General features: G+C 52.1%; 1 protein-coding gene and 1 long non-coding RNA gene across 3 annotated transcripts in view; one reads left to right on the top strand and one right to left on the bottom strand.

Moving 5' to 3' along the window:
- The first annotated feature begins 3,357 nt into the window (after positions 1–3,357).
- LOC309651168 lies at positions 3,358–23,201 on the top strand. The gene is made up of 7 exons (XR_014257952.1): positions 3,358–7,552; positions 8,383–10,660; positions 12,501–12,668; positions 13,066–13,215; positions 18,045–18,114; positions 21,597–21,900; positions 22,903–23,201. It is a non-coding gene; the product is annotated as an uncharacterized lncRNA (long non-coding RNA).
- Positions 8,260–23,365, bottom strand: part of DOC2B (double C2 domain beta) — a 50,287-nt gene continuing 35,181 nt past the window's right edge. Inside the window, exons 9-15 of one of the 2 annotated variants that reach the window (XR_014257941.1) lie at positions 21,277–21,386; positions 21,010–21,136; positions 17,428–17,585; positions 12,988–13,069; positions 12,088–12,184; positions 10,221–11,495; positions 8,260–9,974 (exon numbers count right to left, since the gene is read on the bottom strand). Coding sequence is in view for 1 of the 2 variants with exons in the window: in XM_082443553.1 (XP_082299679.1) it covers positions 11,359–11,495; positions 12,088–12,184; positions 12,988–13,069; positions 17,428–17,585; positions 21,010–21,136; positions 21,277–21,386 (711 nt within the window). In the remaining variant the exon portion in view is untranslated. Of the gene's footprint in view, positions 11,496–12,087; positions 12,185–12,987; positions 13,070–17,427; positions 17,586–21,009; positions 21,137–21,276; positions 21,387–23,365 lie in introns of both variants that reach the window. The other variant, XM_082443553.1, reaches the window with a different exon arrangement.

Here is a 23,365-nt window from a genome sequence, read left to right as displayed (position 1 = left end):
CTAGATCCCCCTTCAGTCCCTTTCTGGAGCACTCTCTCCCCCACCACTGGATAATAAGGAAAGCCATATCTTCTGCCCATCCTGGGCTGCCACCTCCCCTGGGGCTCTGAGTATGCAGTGGAGCTGGCCTTCCTCACCCCTGCCTGCTTTCTCGGCCCTTCCCAGGCCCATTTCTGCAACCATTCCCTTCTTTTCCTCCTTAGTCCCCCTCAGCCCTCCTCCTTTCTCTTTCTCTTTCTCCTTTCACTCTTTTCCTTTTTCTTTTTTTTAATTGAAGTATAGTTGATTTACAATATTGTGTTTGTTTCAGGTGTACAGCATAGTACCTTAGTATTTTTGCAGATTATATTCCATTATAGGTTATTACAAGATAATGCATATAATTCCCTGAGCTATACAGTATATCCTTGCTGCTTCTTTATTTTATATATTGCAGTTTGTATCTGTTAATCCCATACCCCTAATTTGTCCCTCCCCCTTCCCCCTTCCCCTTGGTAACCACAAGTTTTCTCTGAGTCTGTTTCTGTTTTGCATATACATTCATTTGTATTATTATCGTTATTTTTTGTTGCGCTCCACAGCATGTAGGATCTTAGTTCCCTAACTAGGGATCGAACCCATGCCCCCTGCAGTGGAAGTGTGGAGTCTTAACCACTGGACTGCAGGGACGTCCCCATTTGTATTATTTTTTAGATTCCACATATAAGTTATATCCTATAGTATTTATCTTTCTCTGTCTGACTTACTTCACTAAGCATAATATTCTCTAGGTCCATCCATGTTGCTGCAAATGGCAGTATTTTATTCTTTTTTATGACTAATATTCCATATATATACGGTGTATATATATACACCACATCTTCTTAATCCAGTCATCCATTGATGGACACTTGGGTTGCTTCCATGTCTTGGCTATTATAAATGGTGCTTCTGTGAACATTGGGGTGATCTTTTCGAATTAGTGTTTTCATTTTTTATGGGTATATACCCAGGAGTGGAATTGCTGGATCTGTTTTTAGTTTTTTAGTTCTGTTTTTAGTTCCCATCAGGGAAGTACCTTCTGCCCATTTTTTGATCGGATTGTTTTTTTGATATTGAGTTGTATGAGTTGTCTGTATGTTGGATATAACCCCTTGTCAGTTGCATCATTTGAAAATATTTTCTCCCATTCTGTAGATTGTCTTTTCATTTTGTTGATGGTTTCCTTTGCTGTGCAAAAATTTTTAAGATTAATTAGGTCTCATTTGTTTATTTTTGCTTTTATGTCTTTTGCTGTTGGAGACTGATCCAAGAAAATATTGCTACGATTTACGTCAGAGAGTTCTGCCCATGTTCTCTTCTAGGAGTCTTATAGTTTCAGGTCTTACATTTTGGTCTGTAAACCATTTTGAGTTTATTTTTGTATATGGTATGAGAGAATGTTCTAATATCATTGTTTTACATGCAGCTCTCCAGGTTTCTCTGCACCACTTGCTGAAGAAACTGTCTTTTCTCCATTATATATTCTTGCCTCCTTTATTGTAGATTAATTGACTGTAGGTATGTGGGTTTATTTCTGGCCTATTCTGCTCCATTGAACTGTGTGTCTGTTTTTGTGTCAATACCATGATGCTTTGATTACTGTAGCTTTGTAAGTATAGTCTGAAGTCTCCAGTTTTGTTCTTTTATCTCAGGATTGCTTTGGCAATTGGGGGTCTTGTGTGGTTCCATATAAATTTTAGGATTGTTCTAGTTCTGTGAAAAATGTCATGGGTATTTTGGTGGGGATTGCATTAAATCTGTAGATTGCTTTGGGTAGTATGGTCATTTTAATTAATTCTTCCAATACAAGAGCACAGGATAAATTTCCATTTCTTTGAATCATTTTCAATTTCCTTCATCAGTGTTTTATAGTTTTCAGAGTATAGATCTTTCACATCCTTGGTTAAATTTATTCCTAGGTATTTTATTTATTTGTGATATGACTTTTTTTTTTTTTAACTTTTGGGTTTATTTATTTATGGCTGTGTTGGGTCTTCATTTCTGTGCAAGAGCTTTCTCTAGTTGTGGCAAGTGGGGGCCACTCTTCATCGCGGTGCGCGGGCCTGTCATTATCACGGCCTCTCTTGTTGCGGAGCACAGGCTCCAGACGCGCAGGCTCAGTAATTGTGGCTCACGGGCCTAGTTGCTCCGCGGCATGTGGGATCCTCCCAGACCAGGGCTCGAACCCGTGTCCCCTGCATTGGCAGGCAGATTCTCAACCACTGCGCCACCAGGGAAGCCCCTTTTGATGTGATTTTAAGTGAGATTTTTAAAAAACTTTCTGATGTTTCATTATTTGTGTATAGAAACGCAACAGATTTCTGTATATTACTCTTGTATCCTGCAACCTTGCTGAATTCATTTATTAATTCTAATAGTTTTTTTTTTAGGTGGAGACTTTAGGGTTCCTTATATAGAGTATCATGTCATCTGCAAATAGTGACAGTTTTGCCTCTTTCCTTACAACTTTGATACCTTTTATTTCTTTTTCTTGTCTGATTGCTGTGGCTAGGACTTCTAATACTATGTTAGAAGAAGCAGTGAGAGTGGGCATCCTTGTCTTGTTCCTGAATTTAGAGGAAATGCTTTCAGTTTTTCAGAGTGGTCTGTTGTATCATTTAAGACCTCTGTTGCCTTATTGATATTGTTTTTTGTCTGCATGATCTGTCCATTGATGTCAGTAGGGTGTTAAAATCTCCTACTATTATTGTTGTATTGTCAATTTCTCCATTTATGTCTGTTAGTATTTGCTTTATATATTTAGGTGTTCCTGTATTGGGTACCTATATGTTAATGAGTATAGTATCCTCTTCTTGTATTCATCCCTTTTTCATTATATAATGCTCTTCTTTGTCTTTTGTTATAGCCTTTTTAAAAAAAATTTTTTATTTTTATTTTTTAAAATTTATTTTACTTATTTTTTTGGCTGCATTGGGTCTTTGTTGCTGCGTGGGGGCTTTCTCTAGTTGTGGTGAGCAGGGGCTACTCTTCGTTGTGGTACGCGTGCTTCTCATTGTGGTGGCTTCTTTTGTTGCGGAGCATGGGCTCTAGGCGCTTGGGCTTCAGTAGTTGTGGCATGTGGGCTCAGTAGTTGTGGCTCCTGGGCTCTAGAGCGCAGGCTCAGTAGTTGTGGCGCATGGGTTTAGTTGCTCCGCAGCATGTGGGATCTTCCCGGACCAGGGCTTGAACCCATGTCTCCTGCATTGGCAGGCGGATTCTTAACCACTGAGCCACCAGGGATGTCCCTAGCCTTTGTTTTGTTTTGTTTTTTTTAATTTATTTATTTATGGCTGTGTTGGGTCTTTGTTGCTGCTCATGGACTTTCTCTAGTTGCAGAGAGCAGGGGCTACTCTTCATTGCAGTGCGTGGGCCCCTCACTGCAGTGGCCTCTCTTGTTGCGGAGCACAGGCTCTAGATGTGCAGGCTTCAGTAGTTGTGGCACGTGGGCCAAGTCGCCCCGCAGCATGTGGGATCTTCCCGGGCCAAGGATCGAACCCATGTCCCCTGCATTGGCAGGTGGATTCCCAACCACTGCGCCACCAGGGAAGTCCCTAGCCTTTGTTTTAAAGTCTATTTTGTCTGATATGAGTGTTGCTACCTCTGCTTTTTTGTTGTTTCTATTTGCATGAAATTTCTTTTTCCATCCCCGCACTTTGTCTTTTTTTTTTTTTTTTTTGGCTGCATTGGGTCTTAGTTGTGGCACGTGGGATCTTCACTGCGGCATGCAGGATCTTTTGTTGCTGCACGTGGGCTTCTCTAGTTGTGGCACGTGGGCTCCAGAGCACGTGGGCTCAGTAGTTGTGGCGTGTGGGCTTAGTTGCCCTGTGGCATGTGAGATCTTAGTTCCCTGACCAGGGATAGAACCAGCGTCCCCTGCACTGGAAGGCAGATTTTTTTTCTTTTTTAAAAATTATTTATTTATTTATTTATTCTTATTTTTGGCTGCGTTGGGTCTTTGTTGCTACGCGCAGGCTTTCTCTCAGTTGCGGCGAGTGGGGGCTACTCTTCATTGTGGTGCGTGGGCTTCTCATCGCAGTGGCTTCTCTTGTGCGGAGCACATGCTCTAGGTGCACGGGCTTCAGTAGTTGTGGCTTGCGGGCTCTAGAGTGCAGGCTCAGTAGTTGTGGTGCATGGGCTTAGTTGCTCCATGGCATGTGGGATCTTCCCAGACCAGGGCTTGAACCCGTGTCCCCTGCATTGACAGGCAGATTCTTAACCACTGCACCACCAGGGAAGCCCCTTATTGTAGGTTTTTGATTTGTGGTTACCATGGGGTTCATATATATTGACCTGTAATTATATCTAATTGCTTTAAACTGATAATCATGTAAGTTCAAACATTCTAAAAGATCTACATTTTTTGCTCCCCTCCCCCACATTTTGAGTTTTTGATATCATTTTACATCTTTGTGCTTATCCCTTTACTGTTTATTGTAGTTGCTTCTTAAAATTTAAAAAAAATCTAAGTACTGGCTTATTTAAGTGATCTTTAATCCTTACTATATATTTGCCTTGCCTATTGGGATTTTCCCTCTCCTATAGATTCTTCTTTTCCATTTAGAGTAGACCCTTCAACGTTTCTTTTAGGGTAGGTTTAGTATTGCTGAATTCTTTGTTTCTGCTTGTTGGAGAAATTCTTTCCTTCTTTTCTAAATGATAATCTTGCTGAATAGAGTATCCTAGGTTGCAGGAGTTTCTTTTTTAGGGCTTTGAATGTATTATGCCACTTCCTTCTGCCCTGCAGAGTTTCTCCAGAGAAATGAGCTGATAGCCTTGTGGGGATTCCCTTGTATATGACTCTCTGTTTTTCTCCTGCTGCCTTTAGAATTCTCTCTTTACCTTTAATTTTGCCATTTTAATTATGATATGTCTTGTTGTGGGCCAGTTTGGGCTCATCTTGTTTGGGACTCTCTCTGCTTCCTGAAATTGGATATGTTTCCTTCTTTAGGTTTGGGAAGTTTCCAGCCATAATTTCTTCTAGTACATTTTTGATCCCTTTCTTCTTTTTCTGGAACCCCTATAATGTGAACATTGGCACATTTTATATTATCCCATAGATCTTGTATGTTGTTTTCTCCCTCCCCCCCCCCCCCTTTCTTCTTTCTTCTGTTCTTATTGGGTGATTTCTATTATTTTATCTTCCAGGTCACTTATGCATTCTTCTGTGTCATTTAGTCTGCTATTCATTGCTTCTAGAGTGCTTTTTATCTCAGAGATTGAATTATCAATTTTTGATTGGGTCTTTTAAATTTCTAGTTCCTTGGTAGAATGATCTGTGCTTACCTCTACTGTCTTAATTCAGTTAGCATTTTTATTACCAACTTTTTGAATTCATTGTCTATAGACTGATTCTCTTTTTCATTATTTATTTCTTCAGGGGTTTTCTCCTGCTCTTTCAGCAGAGAGTAGTTCCTCTGCGTTTTCATTTTACTTAACTTTCTCTGTCTCTATGAATTGAGATGCAACAGTTATCTGTTATGGTCTTGAAGGGGTGTTTTTTATGTGGGAACATCCCTATGTAGACTGTGTAGACTGTGCCTAACATCTTTGGTGTGTGGGTTGAATTTGATGTGGATGCCAGCCCACTGCTTTCCTCAGGATGTGATGACAACTATCACCTTGATAGGGGGGTACGGCTGGCGTTGGAGGAGCCAAAGACTGTGCAGGGTGTGAGGCGAGACTTCCTGTCTCCTCACTGGCCGCAGTCGCCCTGTTGGGTGGGATCTGCTCCCAAGCTGCTGGAGTGGAAGCCCTGAGGGTCGGGCTGGAGCTGGCTCTGTTCCCTTCAGGTGTGTGTTTTTCCTTCTGCCCACACTGGAACCTTTGCCCCGAAGGAGGGGAGTGCTGCAGTAAGCAGGGTTTGTGTGCTTACACATGTCCAGTGTGCTGCTTGTGTAGGTATCTGCAGTCCCGCCCAGAACCGGATCAAGGTTGTCTTTTCCCCTATTGTGGTGGTCTCAGCTCTAGTGTAAGGTTGTGGCATGGAGTGGGTGCGCTGGAGCGTTTGCTTAGGGATCATGGCATTGTGGTTGCAGGAGTCGAAGTGGCTGCACTGTCATCAGAAGTCTGGGCTACTTCTGTGGCGCTGAGTAAGCACCAACAATGGCCATCACTCAGCCTGTACCATACCCCAGGCCCATGGGTCACCTCTGTGTCCCTAGATCGAGTCTTTTTCCAGGATGTGGCTGCCCTAGATTCAGTGCCAAGCTGTGGTGTGGAGTGGGTGGGGCCAGGGGGTTCACTCAGCTTGGGTCAGAGAGTGTGGCAAGGTGGCAGCTGCTAGGGCAGACCTCTCTCTGCCGTTTGGTGGCAAGCCAGCACTGCGTACTCCTCACCAGTGCAGTCTAGGCTTCTCCAGCCTTTCTGTGTGTCCCAGCTGTTCTCCAGGCAGCCGAAGGGTCTTGCCTCCTCTGTATAAGACCCCAGGACTAGAATGCCCAGTCTGTCTCTCAACCTGCTCACTCCCCAGGGTGAGTGTCCACCTGTACGATCTCCCTTTTCCTCTTAGTTCCCTCCCGGGGGCACAAGTCTCAACCTGGTGCTTTTCTTCCCATCCTACCTGGGATGGGATTATGGGGGAATCTTTCTTGCAGCCTTGGTTGTATAGGAGTCCTTCTGCCAGTTTCCACGTAGTTTTTGGTGAGAATTGTTCTACATGTAGATGTATTTTTTGATGTGGGGGGGAGGTGAGCTCTATAGCCTCTTACTCTGCCATCTTGATCCCCCTCCCACTCTTCCTTTCTCTCTCCTTTCCTCCTCTCATTCTCCCCCTTTCTCTACTCAGGGAACTCTGTGGTACTTGGGGTCATTTCTCATCTGTACCCCAGAAGTCTTTGGAGCTAACAGGAGTCTTGTGCATAGTCACCTGGGCTTGGACCCGCCACCTTCATAACCACATGCTCCAGACTCATGGATTTGGCTCCTTTCAGACAATGTCCATATTGGCAGCTTTCATCCATTCATTCAACAAATACTCGAGGCCTGCCCTACGCTCAGTCCTGGTCTGGGGTTACTGTGGTAAACAAGACAGGTGTGGCCCTTACTCTCATGAAGGTTAGTGAGGGGAGAAAGGAATAAGCAAATACACAAGGTGATTTTGGTGGTAAGTGCTGTGAAGAAAAGAAAGCAGGCTGATGCGGGAGAAAGTGACTGAGGTTGTCAAGACAGGCCTCACAAAGAGGTGATGCTCGAGACCTAGATGATCAGATTGCACTAGATCACCAGGCAGGTTTCTCTGTTGAAAATAACAGGATCCGACTCTAGTTAACGTAAGCAGAAAAGGAATGCACTGGAAGGGTATTGGGTACTTCAGAGAATGGGCGGGAGGCTTGGAAAATTAGGCCAGCACAGAGGCGGTTGCTCAGGGAGGTTGGCCAGAACACTGACCAAAGTCATGCTACGGCTGGTTCTTGTTAGGACCCAGCCGCCGCTGCTCGGGATACTGACCTCGAACCCTGGGCCCACGGGCGCACCACCACCAGAGGGACCTCCAGACTGGGCCTGATCACCGCAGACCACAGGTTGTTCACAGGTAAGCCAGGGTTGCTCCCATCTCACACAGAGTGAAAGCCACAGACTTTATAATGTCATCCTTGATCCGGTCCCCTGTTCCCTATGCTCTCATCTACCCTTCTTTCCTCGCCCCAACCTGCTCCACCCACATCGCTCTCCTGGCAGTTCCTGTCGCCCCAAGCCTGCCCCTACCTCTAGGGGCACTGGCTGTTCCCTCCACTTGGAGCACTTCAAGTCTCCCCAGAACTACCCCCTTCACCTCCTCCAAGCCTAAGCTCAAAAGTCACCTTCTCTGGAGGCCCACCACATCTCCCTATTTAAGCCCAGCCTCCCCTGCCCACAGGATTCCTTTATGCCTTTTTTTTCCTTGTCATCTTTTAACGTTATGTTTACTGTTTATTAACTGTCTTGCTGATGAATCTGCCCCAGGTGCCTAGACCAGTGTCTGGCCTTGGAGTTTACACTCCACAGCTGTTGGTTGGATGTGTAGATAATAACGTGGCATAAAATGTCTTGGGAGGCATAAGTTGAATCCTGGTCTGTCACTAACCAGCTGTGATTCTGCACACATATTTTATGCATCTGTAACATGGGCACCTCCCTCAAATGGATTCTTGGTTAAGAGTAAATGAGACAATGTGCAGAATAAGCCCTGGTTGCCGGGGTCTCGTTCTTTCCTGCTCACCCGTTCAAATCTATTAAGATGAGTCTCCCAAGCCCATATGATCACAATGAACGTTTCCATTTACTTTGGATTATATGTCATTATAAATATTAACAAATAAGACTTAAAAAGGACACCTTCGGGTAGGTCAGACAAAAGTACAAAAATTGTGTGTGGGGCTGCAGTTTCAGGACTGTTTCTGCAGCCGTCACATGATAGCAAAACGGTGGTAAGCAGTGCACGAGTCTGCGTCGAAGACAGCCAGAGTCCATGCATCGGGAGGTTCTCTCGGTTGGAGAAGGAACAAAGGGAAGACATGCTCGGGCCAGGAGATGCAGTTCCTCGCTCTCGCCACTAGAGGTCAGGAGGTTACCGCTTCAGGGTTGGAAGACGGGCCCGTGGGGGATTGGCTAGTGGTGGTGGTGGGTGCTGAGACTAGGCAGGGGGGTGGGGGTGGCGGTGGATGCCACACACCTGGTGACCCCCCCTGGTTATTGACATCTGACTTTGGAATGACTTTTTTTTGTTTTGTTTTTGTTTGGTGTCAAATTCACCGTCTTTGTGGGGCTGAGGGAGCAGAGGAAAGATGCCAGGTTGGGGTCAAAGGGAGAGCTCACACTGCAGCTTCTCAAAGCGCCTTTTTCTCTAACAAACAGAGAGACAACCTGTAAGGGGTCCAGAACAGTGCCAGGGTCCTAGTGAAGGTTCTCCCTGGGAGGTCTTCTGCCCAAGTGCCCCATCCTGCACTCAGGCTAGCTGTCCAGGAGCCCCACCTCCCAGCCTGACTGTCCCTGTGGTCAGCTGGGACCATGTTTAAGGACCAAATCTGCTCTTGCACAGTCTAGGGCAGTAGAAGGCCTTGGACTGGGTGCCAGGTGTCCTGGGTTCTTATCCCAACTGGGTCCTGTGTAGGCCCCTTCTGCTTGCTAGGCCTTAGTTCCCCCACGTGTCTAAGGAAGTTGTAGTAGGTGAGGCTCTAGGTGTACTTGTAACTTGGCCATTCAGCATTTCCGTGTGTTTACAGGGAATTCGTGAAGCTCCTGTCTGAATGAGAAACCTGCCTCCACCGCCCTAAAGGCAAAGCTGAGACGATAACCCAGAGTTCACCTAGACACAAGGTTCCTCATAAATAGACTCAGCCTCTCTGAATCTCCTTCCTCATCTGTCAAATGGCGATGGCAATTAAACCCATCTCACAGGGCTGTGAAGATTCATCAAGACAGTGGTTGTAAAACCCTTACCACACACAAAGCCTTCTTAGGGAAAACCAAGACTCCCTGACCAGCAAAGTTTGCCAGGTACTGTATGGGGGCTGGAGTCCTGTTTCCCCTGCAAAATGGAAAAAGGCTGATGGGCACTTGGTGGGATTCACATCATCACCCCAGGCCTCAGATGGTAATGTGCTTTGTGTCTGCAGCATAAGGTCTAGCCCCAGTGCCCCTGTGAGCCCTGTACAATCGTTGGTGTGGGTGTGGTGTCCAGAGCTCTGGGCTGGAGGTGGTGGGGCAGGGGCCATGGAACTTGGTCTGCCCCAGCTGTGGTAGGGCTGGAAGGCCTCAGGTAGATCACTTTCCCTCTCTGGGCTTTGTTTCCCATCAGTGCAGTGATGGGTTGAACACAGAAATTCCTGGGTTCTGCATTCGTTCATCCAGCGTTCCTGAAGGCCCCTTAGTCGGCAGGAAAAGTTTGGGGCTTCAGGCCTGGGCCCAAGATTCTGATGCCCTCAACCCCTTGCTGGAGACCTTCACCCAGGGTGCAGGGGGCTCTTTCTTAGCTCCTGGAAGACAGAACCAGCCCTTCCCAGAAACGAGGCCCTGGACTGCTGCTGAGGACTCCTGAAAGGGCTCTCAGTAGGGCCAGGGTGCAGGGGCAGCGCCTGGGGCTCCCCTCTTCCCAACGCTGAGCCCAGAAGGGCCCGGGGGGGGGGCGGGGGAAGGGGAGAGGAGGGCAAGGACAAGGAGGACTTTTTGGTTCTTTTCGTGCAAAGAAAAACAGACTCTTTCTCTTCTTGACTGCAACTGACCTGATGCTTGAGCTTGGAGCGAGAGGCAGGATCCATCCTCCAGCTTCCTCAGGAGGAGAAAGATCAAAGGTAGGAGAGCTGGCTCTGAGAACTGAACTTGACCGTGCACCAACATCAGTTTAAGCCACTCCCCCTATGTCTACAAGCCCAGTTGACCTGGCAGCTAGGGGTGGGGTGGGAGCAGGACTGGGTGCTGTTGCCCCTAACAAACAAACACTGCTCCCTCTCCCAGAGAGACCCTGGGTCCCAGACAGTGCCCCTGGCCCACATCACCTTTCCCCTCCAGGCCTTGTATATGGTTCCCACTGCTTACACTGCTCTTCCCCCTTTGTCTGCCTAGAAACTCCACTCACCGTTCAAGGCCTTGCTAAAGCATCACTTCCTCCAGGAAGCCCTCCCTGCTCTCCCAGCCGAGTCAGCAGAATCCACAGAATGTGCAGGTGGGTCAGGCTGGCCTTGGCATTCCTCACACTCCCATTGTAATGGTTTGTTTCCAGCTCCCTGACTAGATGGGGACCTCCCTGAGGGCAGGCCCTGGGTCTCATTCATCCCCAGGGGCCTGTGGAATCATTGAGTGAAGCGCTTGGTCTGTGCCCACGTTCACTGGGAGCTCCAGGATCTTTACCAGACTCCTGACTCTCAGGTCAACTTTTTTCCACCCAGAGATGAACAGATATAGTCAGAACCTCCTTTTGGGAATGAACTTTCTTCAGAGTCCTGTCTTGCCCCTGCCCAAATTCTCCTTCTCTTACTGCCCCTCTCCCTGATGGCACCCCTGCTCTCTCAGCCTGGGGTCCCCTGCAACTCACTGCTGACCTCTAGTAGGATCCTTGTCTTCTGGACTGCCCCATCTACTTCCTCCGGGTGGGTGCTGAGGCCAGGGTCCTCTTCTGCCACCTCTGGCCTTCTCAGGCCCCAGAGGGCCGAAAGCAGGCCCAGCTCTCTGCCCCCGCTGTCCCTCGGTGGGGCTGGGCCTTCCATGGCCTCTAAGTGGGGGCTGCAGTGGCTCTGTGTCCAAGCAGGCATCCTGGATCTCCCCAAACATGGGGGCGAGGCCCTTAGTGGCAGCTGAGGAAGCCCAGGGCCAGGCCTGTGCTGGGCCGGGCAGGGGTAGGTGCAGCGGGCAGGTGGGGGTGGGTCAGTCGCTGAGCACGGCCCCCGGGAGCTCGTTGGTGAGCGTGTGCCAGCGCTCGATCCGCTTGTCCTTGTTCTTCAGGCAATCAAACCAGTGCTTCAGGCGCTCGCCCTTGGCATTGATGCCCAGAACCACGCCGCCTGCAGAGGGGAGCCGAGAGGCAGCCGGGACACGGTGACCTCTGACTCTCAGGGTTTCTCTGGAACCAGTACCCCCTGGCACCCCTCCCAGACTTTGTGCTCCAAGGCCAGACTCTCTTCCCTGCCCACCCGCTCTGAGGGTGGACTGTGGTCTGACTGCCACACTCTTGGAGTGCCCCCCCCCCACTCCCCCAGTCAGGGCCCAGGGATCCTGCTCTTCCTTTACCCAGGACCAGAGCAGTACTGGGGGGCAGCACAGTGGCATGTGTTGGTGCCAGGGCAGCTCCACTGTGCACAGCCACCAAGCCCACCAGAAATTTGGGGCCACAAGGGCTCAGAGTCCAGCCTGAGGGGCTGACCATCATCACCTCTTACCCCTGCTCCACCACAGACTGCTGTGTGACTCGGCCAGGCCTCTTTCCCTCTCTGGGCCTCTTTCTCTGTCACATGGGGTCAGGCTGGATCATGTCTATGGCCCCAACTTTCCCCACAGGCCAGGAAGGCGGGACTGTGGCCTGATTCAGGGCCCCTGCCCTTTGCTGAACCCAGGATGGGCATGTTGCTAAAGAGCATTCCCATCGTGTCCTCTCACCGATGAAATCGTTGGATTTTCCAATGTCATAATCCCAAACGGTGATCTCCAGGGTCTTCTTGGCCAGGTCCCCGTGCTTAATCTCATAACAGAATTCCTGGTGGCCAGAAGGGGAGTGTCAGGACCAATGACAAGTCAGCCGGTGGCCAGGAGGGTGGCCAGTGCACAGCAGTGGGTGATAATGGATTCTCACCCATCTCACCCACTTCCCTCTTAGAGCCCAGCTGAGATCCTCAGGGTCCCCTTCCCTCTGACCCACCTGCCCCTTTGTCACTGAAGCTGCTTTTCTCAGGATCCTCAAGAGTCTCCTTATTGTAAGTCAACGCACACTTGGCAGCCTTGGCGTGCTTGACCTCTCTTGGGTCTGATTCTGCTGACCACGCCCTCCTTTGTGGAACCCTCTCTCCCACCAGCTTCCAGGATCCTTCAACATCTGGTGTCCCCCTCGCTCCCTGGCAGCACCTCCTCGGCCTTCTCTGCCTGCACCCGAGTCACTCAGGCTCTGTCAGAGGCTCTTCTCCCTCATCTCGTTCCTCGGAGCTCCTCTCCGGCTGCACCCACCGCCTGGGCTGAGGACCTGGGTATCTATCTGCGCCCACCTTCCTGGGGCTGCTCACATCCTCACACCACCCCCTCCACATCCAACATGGCTACAGTCCCATCAGTTCAATCCTCTGAAGAGTTTTCCAGGCCGCTCCTCACTTCTATCTGCACCACCTTGGCCTGGTTCAGCCTGGCCTCACTTCTCCCACCAGTCCTCCTATCCCACGGCTGGGGCCTCTCCTGTCAGTCCCTCCCCACCCTCCAGCTCCCACAGTGACCCTTGAAAAACCCAGTCCCTCCGGGGTCCCCTGTCCTGAGGGAGATTGAGTGGCTCATGGCTTCACCAGCCTCTCGTACCTCGTTGAACTCTGGGTTTAGGGTTTTCTTCTTTACTGCTGTCTTATGTTTGGATTTCTTGTCCACATCTGGCTTCAGGTATCTGGAATTATAATCAATCAATAGGCAGAGGGTAAGAGAGAAGACACTCTGAGTACACGTGGAGCCAGCAGGGCTTGGAAGAGAGAGATTCCCAGGCCTCCCGTTCATCCTAACCATCGGTGTCCCCAGCACTACTCTGTGACAAAGGTGAGCAGTCAGTGCAGTGGGAGAAGCAAGTGGGTCCTTCATCACCTGGACCTCTGTTCACAGCCCATTCCTGATGTCACAGAGCCCCTCCGTCCCCTAGGAAAGAGGATTTTCTTTATTTCTGGAAGTCTAATTTTCACAGCTCACATTTCCCACCAGAAAAACATTTTTAGCAAAGTTGGTCCCTTGCTAGAGCTCTTCTTTTTGTAATAGCAGATTATGGAGATAGAATTCACACGCTATAAAATTCATCTTTCTCAAGTGTATAACGCAGCGGTTTTTAGCATAGTCCCTGAGTTGTACAACCATTGCTGCTACCTCACTGGAGCTTTGAGGAAGGAAAAAAGGTCTTTTGGGCAGTGACAGCAGTGCTTCCTGCAGGGAAAGAGGGAAGCCCTGCTTGCGGGCCAGCTCCCTCCACGGGCATCAGCTCCTTAGACTTTGATGCAGAACAGCAGTCTTCATCTGGGGCTCAGAAAGGTGGAGGGACTCACCCAAGGTCACACAGCTGCTCGGCACAGGGCTGGTGCTCAGAAGCCAGGCCCTCTCCTTTGCAAAGCTTCTTACCCTGTCCCTGCATGGACACTGGTGACAATTGCCCTGTTCCTGCTGACAAGACCACATCTGTCTCACCCACCACCAGCTTCCGGTACCCAACTTGATGCCTGGCACTGGGTGGGATCAGTGAACATAGAAAGTGGCACCTCATTATTGCTTTTCTGTGCACTTTTTAAAAAAGTTGTGATTGTTATTACATAAGAAATACTGGTTCATTATAGAAACACTAGAAAATATGTATTAACAGAAGTTGGGGGTGGAGAGAGAAATGAATACACAGGTCTGCACAAAAACCTGTTCTTTAGCAGCTTTATACAGCCGTCAGAAATTGGGGACAGCCCCCATGCACTTCAACAGGAAGTGACCTGACGGACGACTACTTGGCAATGCAGACCTACAGACTGAACTCCGGGCTCAGGCACCACGCGGCTGGCTCCCCAGAGCATTAGGTTATGTAGGAGTTGCCTTTATAAGAAAGTCTGGAAAAGGCAAAACTGTCGCGACAGAAAACAAATCAGTGGTTGACTGGGGCCAGGGGACCTTTCTGGGGTGATGGTATCTGGGTCTTAACTGTGGTGGTGGTGACAAGATTGTATACGTCAGTCAGTCACACTTCAAAAGGGGAGAAACCTACTGGATGTAAATTATACCTCAGTAAAGATGACTTTTTAAACAGGTTGGGGGGTTCCCTTAAACCCTCACCCAGAGATGGTGAATTTCTGCATTCCTTACAAGCTTCCATGCACTTCTTGACTCGTCTTTGCCTGTTTTACTTTGGGGGCGAGGAGGAGGGATGGGGGCGGTCCTGCACAGTGGGAGTGTCTCCCAGCCCTGCCTCCGGAAGGCCCTGAAGGGAAGCTGTCCCAGGCTCCCTCAGCGCTGCACGGCCAGTGTCCATCTAGTGAGCCTCACAAGGCCCCAGCTAGGGGTCATCGCCTGTCCTGCCCCCAGGCCTCTGTCTATGCTGTCTCCCTGCCTGGAGTCCCTTCTCGCCTCACCTCACCACTGTAGGGGAGCTTCCCGAGGAAGTGTGGCCTGTGTGGGCGAGAAGTGCACCCTGGCCACGCTCCAGGGGCCCGCGCATGGCTGCTCACCCTCGCTATCAGCACCCCCTCCTGCCTTGGCCACCAGGGCTCATGCAGCCTCCCTACCAGTGCCACCGCTGGTGCCTTCTGCACAGCGACTGCTGCTCACCTGAGGCCCCTAGCAGACAGACAGCAGAGGGCTGGAGAAGGAAGGGGTTGCCCAGGGCAGCACAGCAAGTTGCTTTGAGCTTTCTCAGTGCCCCTGGGTGTGAGATGGAGATGGTAACAAGTACCGCACGGGGCTGCTGGGGGGCTTCAAAGAGGCCTAGCACAGCCCTGGCACCCGGCAATTACTCAGTACGTGTTAATGACGATTGTTTGTTAACCATCATCAGACCCTGAAGAACTGGACTTGGGGTCAGCTTCCAGCCTAGGGAAACTGAGGTAGCTGTCATCTGGGGTGAAGTTTATAAAAATAAGGGTGCCGACAAAAGGTCTTGGCCCATCTAGCTTTGCCCCTCGGCATCCTCCACCTGGCACTTCCATGTAGTGCTCTTCTCGGGGCCCCAGATGCTCCGCTCAGAATCTCACCTGTGCCTTTATTTCCCCTACTTTTAGCAAAGAGAAGGCCCACGGTCCATGAAGGGGCCTTTCAGAGATAGGGAGCCCTGAGGAGCCCTGAGCAGCAGCCCCTGCAACTCACCCAGGGAATTTCAATCAGATGTAGGGGTTTCTAGGCTGCTGGGGGCCTCCCTCTGATACAGGGGGCCACCCACAGAGCTGCCTGTAAGGCCACGTTGACCCCGCCCATGGCTGGAGGGTGGGCCCAGCAACTACCACACCTGTGGCAGGGGGAGCCCCAGGCACAGTGGACAGGCCCTGCCAGGGCTACCTCTCCCTGGCTGTGGGAGGTGGCTGGACCCTCTGTTGTACCAGGTGAGATCCTATTTTCTGGATAACCCAGCATGAGACCCTGGAATTCCTATCAACTTGGCAGGTGGGAACTGAGCCCGATTTAGAAATTTCACACCAGCCTTCCCTGGTGGCTCAGTGCTTAAGAATCCGCCTGCCAATGCAGGGGACACGGCTTCGAGCCCTGGTCTAGGAAGATACCACATGCCGCGGAGCAACTAAGCCTGTGCGCCACAACTACTGAGCCTGTGTGCCTAGAACCCGTGCTCCGCGACGAGAAGCCACCGCAATGAGAAGCCCACGCACTGCAACAAAGAGTAGCCCCCGCTCACCGCAACTAGAGAAAGCCCAGCGCGCAGCAACGAAGACCCAACGCAGCCAAAAATAAATAAAATAAAAATTAAAAAAAAAAAACCTCTAGCATCACAGTTACAGGTGGAGGCACTGTCCTCCCTCCCCAGAGACAATCACTACAGTATCACACTGGTGCCCCCCACTACAGTTTGCTTTGGGCTCAGCATAGCTGTGTCCACGTTCATTCACCTGGTCCTCACTTATTCACTTCAATTGCATAGTACTCCACTGTACGCAGATGCCACATCTTATTAATCTGATGAACACTAGGCTGTCTCCATCTTATCGCTATCACAAGCAATGCTGCAAAAGCAGCTGTACGCCAGGGCCTGGGTCTCTAGGGCACAGGCCTGGAAGGGAAATGATGCGGCTACAGGGCGTACGCGTCTTCCTAGGTTACTGAGTATCACTTACTTTCCCGCCACTGTTTTTAGGAGTCTGTTTCCTGAGCTATTACAGCATTTCCGTTCCCAGTGGTCTCTGATCCACTGGAAATCACTGTCTTGCTAATGGATGAAGTTGGGGCCCAACATTGTTTTTTAAGCAGAAAACCAGTAGTCCTTGTGATGGCCTCTGTCACCTGGGCCTCCTTACTGTCCCCTGAGGCCAGAACCATCCCTGCTTCTTAACTATCTTAAATTCTCTGTCCCTTTCCCTGAGCAGAAACACCTCCTTTCTGCTGAGCCAAATTCCTCCCCAAGTCCTACCCTTCAAGACAACCTCACTACGTCCATCTTTTGTCTGTGGAGCGCACCAAAGCACAGATGGTGGTCACCACAAAACAGGTTTTATCCCTCTCCAAACGGCCACCAGCTCCTGCCTGAGCTAGGATCACAGCCTGTCCTGACCCAGGTTCACGGCTCTGGGGCCCCTGAGTTAAGTCTCTCCCCAGTGCTACCAGAAGCCCCACCTGGCAAGGCTGGGTGGACCCCTCCCTATCTGTGTCTGTAGTACCGTAGAGCACTGCCCACATGTGCCCAGCCCTAAGTCCTGATGGAGTCCCTTCACTGGATCTCCCGGCCTCCTGTCCCCTCCTCCAACCTGCTCACAGCCCTTCCTGGGCCCCATGACCACAGAGAGACCTGAACCAAACACCAGGAGATAACTGCTCTCTATCTGTGTGACTGGGCTGCCACTCAACTTCTATGGACGTCAGTTTCCTCATCTGAGAAATGGGTTTGGCCAGACTCAACCCACAGAGTTGCCCAAGGAGCACAGAGGAGTATGACCTCGTGGGCACAGCACCCCCTGTGCTTCACACAACTACTTGCCACACGGACTACTGATCTCGATGCATGGACCTCCCAGTCCCTGGAGGTGAGAAAGTGGGGAAGGAGGCGGCTGGCCTGGGCTGCACACTCACGTTTTCACGTAGGGGTCCGAGTAGCCGTTGGCGTCCATGGCAGCCAGGTGTGCGCAGCGCACGATGCCAACCAGCAGGCCCTGCTTCTGCGAACTGTACTTGAGGGAGATGAGGATGCGGCCCCGCTCCTCCAGGGACTTGTCTTCTGTCTTGTCCACCTGTGGGGCAGGTGGGCGGTCACTCAGCTGTCCTTGCCTGCTCCCACCTCTCCTGCAGCCACGGGCCCAGGCCAAATGGAGCCTGGTGGGTGGTGAGGGGTCACCCTGGCCCTGGCCCCCTGGAAGGTGCTTCTTGGAGCTTCTTAGGCACATTCCCAACCCCAGGGGGAGCTAGGAGGCAGGTGGGGTGTGGCCTAGGCCTGCGTCCTGCTCCTCCCTCCACCCCGCTGGTCTCCCCGCCCTGGCCCTCCACTCCCTCCCATTCTGAGGAGCCTGTTAAAATGCCCTCAGATGCCTTGGCCCCTGCCTAGCACCCTCCTGTGGCCCATCTCACTCAGGGATAAGGCCAGAGTCCTCCCAGCCTCCCCAACCCCCCAACCTCTGCTCTCAGTTCCCAGGACCCCTTCCTCTCGCTCTCTCCGCCCCTCTCACTTGACCTCTTGCCTGTGCCTCCCACAGGCTGGGCGCTTTTCCATACAGGGCTTTGCACCTGCTGTTCCCTCTGCCTGGAATATTCCCTGCCCGCCAGGTGACCCCTCCCAGAGCACCTGTCTAACCCACTGACCCCTCTCCTGCCTTCTTTCTCGGCCCTTATCCCTGCTGCACAGACTGTCTGTTCCGACCCCTCTCCTGCCTTCTTTCTCGGCCCTTATCCCTGCTGCACAGACTGTCTGTTCCGACCCCTCTCCTGCCTTCTTTCTCGGCCCTTATCCCTGCTGCACAGACTGTCTGTTCCGACCCCTCTCCTGCCTTCTTTCTCGGCCCTTATCCCTGCTGCACAGACTGTCTGTTCCGACCCCTCTCCTGCCTTCTTTCTCGGCCCTTATCCCTGCTGCACAGACTGTCTGTTCCGACCCCTCTCCTGCCTTCTTTCTCGGCCCTTATCCCTGCTGCACAGACTGTCTGTTCCGACCCCTCTCCTGCCTTCTTTCTCGGCCCTTATCCCTGCTGCACAGACTGTCTGTTCCGACCCCTCTCCTGCCTTCTTTCTCGGCCCTTATCCCTGCTGCACAGACTGTCTGTTCCGACCCCTCTCCTGCCTTCTTTCTCGGCCCTTATCCCTGCTGCACAGACTGTCTGTTCCGACCCCTCTCCTGCCTTCTTTCTCGGCCCTTATCCCTGCTGCACAGACTGTCTGTTCCGACCCCTCTCCTGCCTTCTTTCTCGGCCCTTATCCCTGCTGCACAGACTGTCTGTTCCGACCCCTCTCCTGCCTTCTTTCTCGGCCCTTATCCCTGCTGCACAGACTGTCTGTTCCGACCCCTCTCCTGCCTTCTTTCTCGGCCCTTATCCCTGCTGCACAGACTGTCTGTTCCGACCCCTCTCCTGCCTTCTTTCTCGGCCCTTATCCCTGCTGCACAGACTGTCTGTTCCGACCCCTCTCCTGCCTTCTTTCTCGGCCCTTATCCCTGCTGCACAGACTGTCTGTTCCGACCCCTCTCCTGCCTTCTTTCTCGGCCCTTATCCCTGCTGAACAGACTGTCTGTTCCGACCCCTCTCCTGCCTTCTTTCTCGGCCCTTATCCCTGCTGAACAGACTGTCTGTTCCGACCCCTCTCCTGCCTTCTTTCTCGGCCCTTATCCCTGCTGAACAGACTGTCTGTTCCGACCCCTCTCCTGCCTTCTTTCTCGGCCCTTATCCCTGCTGAACAGACTGTCTGTTCCGACCCCTCTCCTGCTTTCTTTCTCGGCCCTTATCCCTGCTGCACAGACTATCTGTTCCGACCCCTCTCCTGCCTTCTTTCTCGGCCCTTATCCCTGCTGCACAGACTGTCTGTTCCGACTCCTCTCCTGCTTTCTTTCTCGGCCCTTATCCCTGCTGCACAGACTGTCTGTTCCGACCCCTCTCCTGCCTTCTTTCTCGGCCCTTATCCCTGCTGCACAGACTGTCTGTTCCGACCCCTCTCCTGCCTTCTTTCTCGGCCCTTATCCCTGCTGCACAGACTGTCTGTTCCGACCCCTCTCCTGCCTTCTTTCTCGGCCCTTATCCCTGCTGCACAGACTGTCTGTTCCGACCCCTCTCCTGCCTTCTTTCTCGGCCCTTATCCCTGCTGCACAGACTGTCTGTTCCGACCCCTCTCCTGCCTTCTTTCTCGGCCCTTATCCCTGATGAACAGACTGTCTGTTCCGACCCCTCTCCTGCCTTCTTTCTCGGCCCTTATCCCTGCTGAACAGACTGTCTGTTCCGACCCCTCTCCTGCCTTCTTTCTCGGCCCTTATCCCTGCTGAACAGACTGTCTGTTCCGACCCCTCTCCTGCCTTCTTTCTCGGCCCTTATCCCTGCTGAACAGACTGTCTGTTCCGACCCCTCTCCTGCCTTCTTTCTCGGCCCTTATCCCTGCTGAACAGACTGTCTGTTCCGACCCCTCTCCTGCTTTCTTTCTCGGCCCTTATCCCTGCTGCACAGACTGTCTGTTCCGACCCCTCTCCTGCCTTCTTTCTCGGCCCTTATCCCTGCTGCACAGACTGTCTGTTCCGACCCCTCTCCTGCCTTCTTTCTCGGCCCTTATCCCTGCTGAACAGACTGTCTGTTCCGACCCCTCTCCTGCCTTCTTTCTCGGCCCTTATCCCTGCTGAACAGACTGTCTGTTCCGACCCCTCTCCTGCCTTCTTTCTCGGCCCTTATCCCTGCTGAACAGACTGTCTGTTCCGACCCCTCTCCTGCCTTCTTTCTCGGCCCTTATCCCTGCTGAACAGACTGTCTGTTCCGACCCCTCTCCTGCCTTCTTTCTCGGCCCTTATCCCTGCTGAACAGACTGTCTGTTCCGACCCCTCTCCTGCCTTCTTTCTCGGCCCTTATCCCTGCTGAACAGACTATCTGTTCCGACCCCTCTCCTGCCTTCTTTCTCGGCCCTTATCCCTGCTGCACAGACTATCTGTTCCGACCCCTCTCCTGCCTTCTTTCTCGGCCCTTATCCCTGCTGCACAGACTATCTGTTCCGACCCCTCTCCTGCCTTCTTTCTCGGCCCTTATCCCTGCTGCACAGACTATCTGTTCCGACCCCTCTCCTGCCTTCTTTCTCGGCCCTTATCCCTGCTGAACAGACTATCTGTTCCGACCCCTCTCCTGCCTTCTTTCTCGGCCCTTATCCCTGCTGAACAGACTATCTGTTCCGACCCCTCTCCTGCCTTCTTTCTCGGCCCTTATCCCTGCTGAACAGACTATCTGTTCCGACTCCTCTCCTGCCTTCTTTCTCGGCCCTTATCCCTGCTGAACAGACTATCTGTTCCGGTGATTCATTTCATTTTTGGTCTGTCTCCTGCCCAAACTTCACGAGGGCAGGGAGATTTATCTGTCTCCCCGGCACCTGCAATTGTGCCAGGCACATAGTAGGTGCTCAATAAATGCTCCTGGGCCTGCGCTCACGGCAGGGTGGGCCTTGGACGGCTGCAGAGCCCACAACTGGAGGTTGTGGCCCACTCACCGGCAGCTGCTTCTCCAGGCAGATGCTGAACGTCTTGGTGTGGTTGGGCTTCAGCTTCTTGAGGGGCACCCGCGTCTCCCCGATGAACTCGTTGTGGCGGAATTTGTCCTCATCACACACCGAGATCCTGGAGGGCAAGGGGCCTCTCAATTTGCTTCCAAAGTCAGTGCGGATTTGCAGGCGGTGGGCCGGGGGGTGTGGGGAGGGCCTGCCCTGTGGACAAGGCTGGGTGGGGTGGGGGAGCCGGCGGCCTGGGGTCTCACCCACCGCAGGGTCTTTCGGATCATGTCTTCATCTGTGATCCCGTAGTAAGTGAGGGTCTCGTTCCATGTGGGGTTCAGAGTGTTTCGGAGAGTTTTCGTTCTGAGCTTATTTGCCTGGAGAGAGCAAAAATGATCCTCTGAGTGTCAGAGGGTGATGGGCAATGTAATGGCGCCAAACACATCCCAATCCCCCAGATCCCGTGCATAAGCGCTCTCCCCTGGCAAAGGGGGATTAACGCTGTTGTTAATCAGCTGACTTTAAAACAGGCCGATTGGGGACTTCCCTGGCGATCCAGTGGTTAAGACACTGCACTTCCAATACAGGGGATTTATCTGGATGATGTGGGTGGGCCACATCCCACGTCATCACAGGGCCCTTAAAAGTAGAAGAGGGAGGCGAGAGACGAGTCCGAAGGAGCGTGACAAGGGGAGAAAGTCAGAGAGGCGACACTGGCTTTGAAGATGGAGGAAGGGGCCACGAGCCAAGCAAAGGGGGTGCCTCTAGAAGCTGGAAAGGAATGGGAAATAGCTTCTCCCCTCGAGCCTCCAGAATGGAACGCAGCCCTGCTGACACGTGATTGTAGCGCAGTGGGACCTATGTCGGACTCGCACCCTGCAGAACTGGAAGGTATGAGACTTGTGGTGTCATAACCCACCCAGTTGGCGGTCATTTGTTAGCGCAGCCCTAGGAAACTACAACAGGAGGATCCTGCCTCCCAGGTGCGTGCCCAGGTGTGTGGCGGGGGGAGGGTGTCTGCAGGAGGCGTGGTCTGGGCGGCTGGGAAGCCTGCCTTGGACCTAGATTCTCTCCCTCAGCCTCCTTGCCTTCGCTCAGGCTGGCCCCTGCCGGGAAGGCACCTCTCCTGGAGGACGCCTGGGGGTTGCCTCCCCTCCTTCCTCAGTGCTTCCAGAGATCTTGGTTCTTAGACTCCTTACCTGCCTTGCCCCCTCCAGACCCTGACTTCCGTAGCCGATTCCCTTTGATGTCCCCCACAAACCGGCCCAGGCTTTGAGGTCAGACAGCCCTGGGTTCAAATCCCAGCTCCACCACTTACATAAGCTCTGTGGAGCCCAGGGGGTTACTGACCCTTTCTGAGGGTCCGGCTCCAGGGCGTAACACCACATCTCTCTCAGCCTGGTTTTTAGGACCTTCTCTATAAGGTGCTCTATGAAACTCTGCCCTACGAGGGAATCTATCCTATGGGCGGTCCCTAGGATTCAGCAGCCAGGTACTGCCGACTCGAGGTCCCAGGAGTCTAGAGACGCACGGTCACTGAGCCCCCGAGTTGGGCCCCTTCCCCTGGTCGCGTGGCCTTCACAGCCCTGGGGGGCCCCCCTGCAGCATGAGGACAGAGAGGCCTGGAGTGGGGAGCTTGCTCCTCCAGTTGTAGTGGGAGGGCCACTGCCCTTTCTCCCGCAGCCCTGCCTTCCCTTCTGGGGTGGCGCCCCCGGACCAGGGGGAGCCCGGGCCCCAGAGTTAACTCAGGCCCCAGCAGCCTGTGGCTCCTCAGCCCGGGGTGGCCACCTGGGGGTGGGACCCCCCAGTTGGTCTGCAATTGTCCTGAGCAGTGTTGGGGGAGGCCCTCTGCCCAGGGGGGTGCCCCCACTGCTGATTCTTCCTCTCTATCAGGTCACTCGAGGGCCAGGAAGGAACTCCCCAACTTTGGCTTCTCAGAAGGTGGCCAGGACAAGAACACCAGCCCCTGGGCTCTGCTGCTCACCCTCCTGTGTCCTGTGTCCCCTGTCCCTCTGCCTCCGCCCTGGTCTCTACTTGGAAACAAAGCTGCTGGGCTCCAGTTGAGTCCCCCCTGGCATAGGGTCTGCCCTACTCACCCCTTGAGATATCTGTGGGCTAGGGAAGGACCCAATTCTGAAAAGATGTGACCTTCCCTTCCATGAGATTACAAATAAAACTACACTGAACTGTAAGACGTATGAAAGAAGTCTCATCAAGTTCTTATCTTCCAGTGCTGAAGGCCACCTTGTTGCTTTTCATAGAGAATTAAAAAAAAATTTTTTTCCTCTCCTTTCATAGATGCACCTGTTGGGCTGGTCTGCTTGTCAGGTCATCTGGTACAGGAACAAGGGTTCTG

Source organism: Balaenoptera physalus (assembly GCF_965194825.1).
Source record: "Balaenoptera physalus genome assembly, chromosome: 20".
NCBI classification, from domain to species: Eukaryota; Metazoa; Chordata; class Mammalia; order Artiodactyla; family Balaenopteridae; genus Balaenoptera; species Balaenoptera physalus.
Note: the sequence above shows the minus strand (reverse complement) of the source record. Positions and strands in the feature narration are given on the sequence as shown.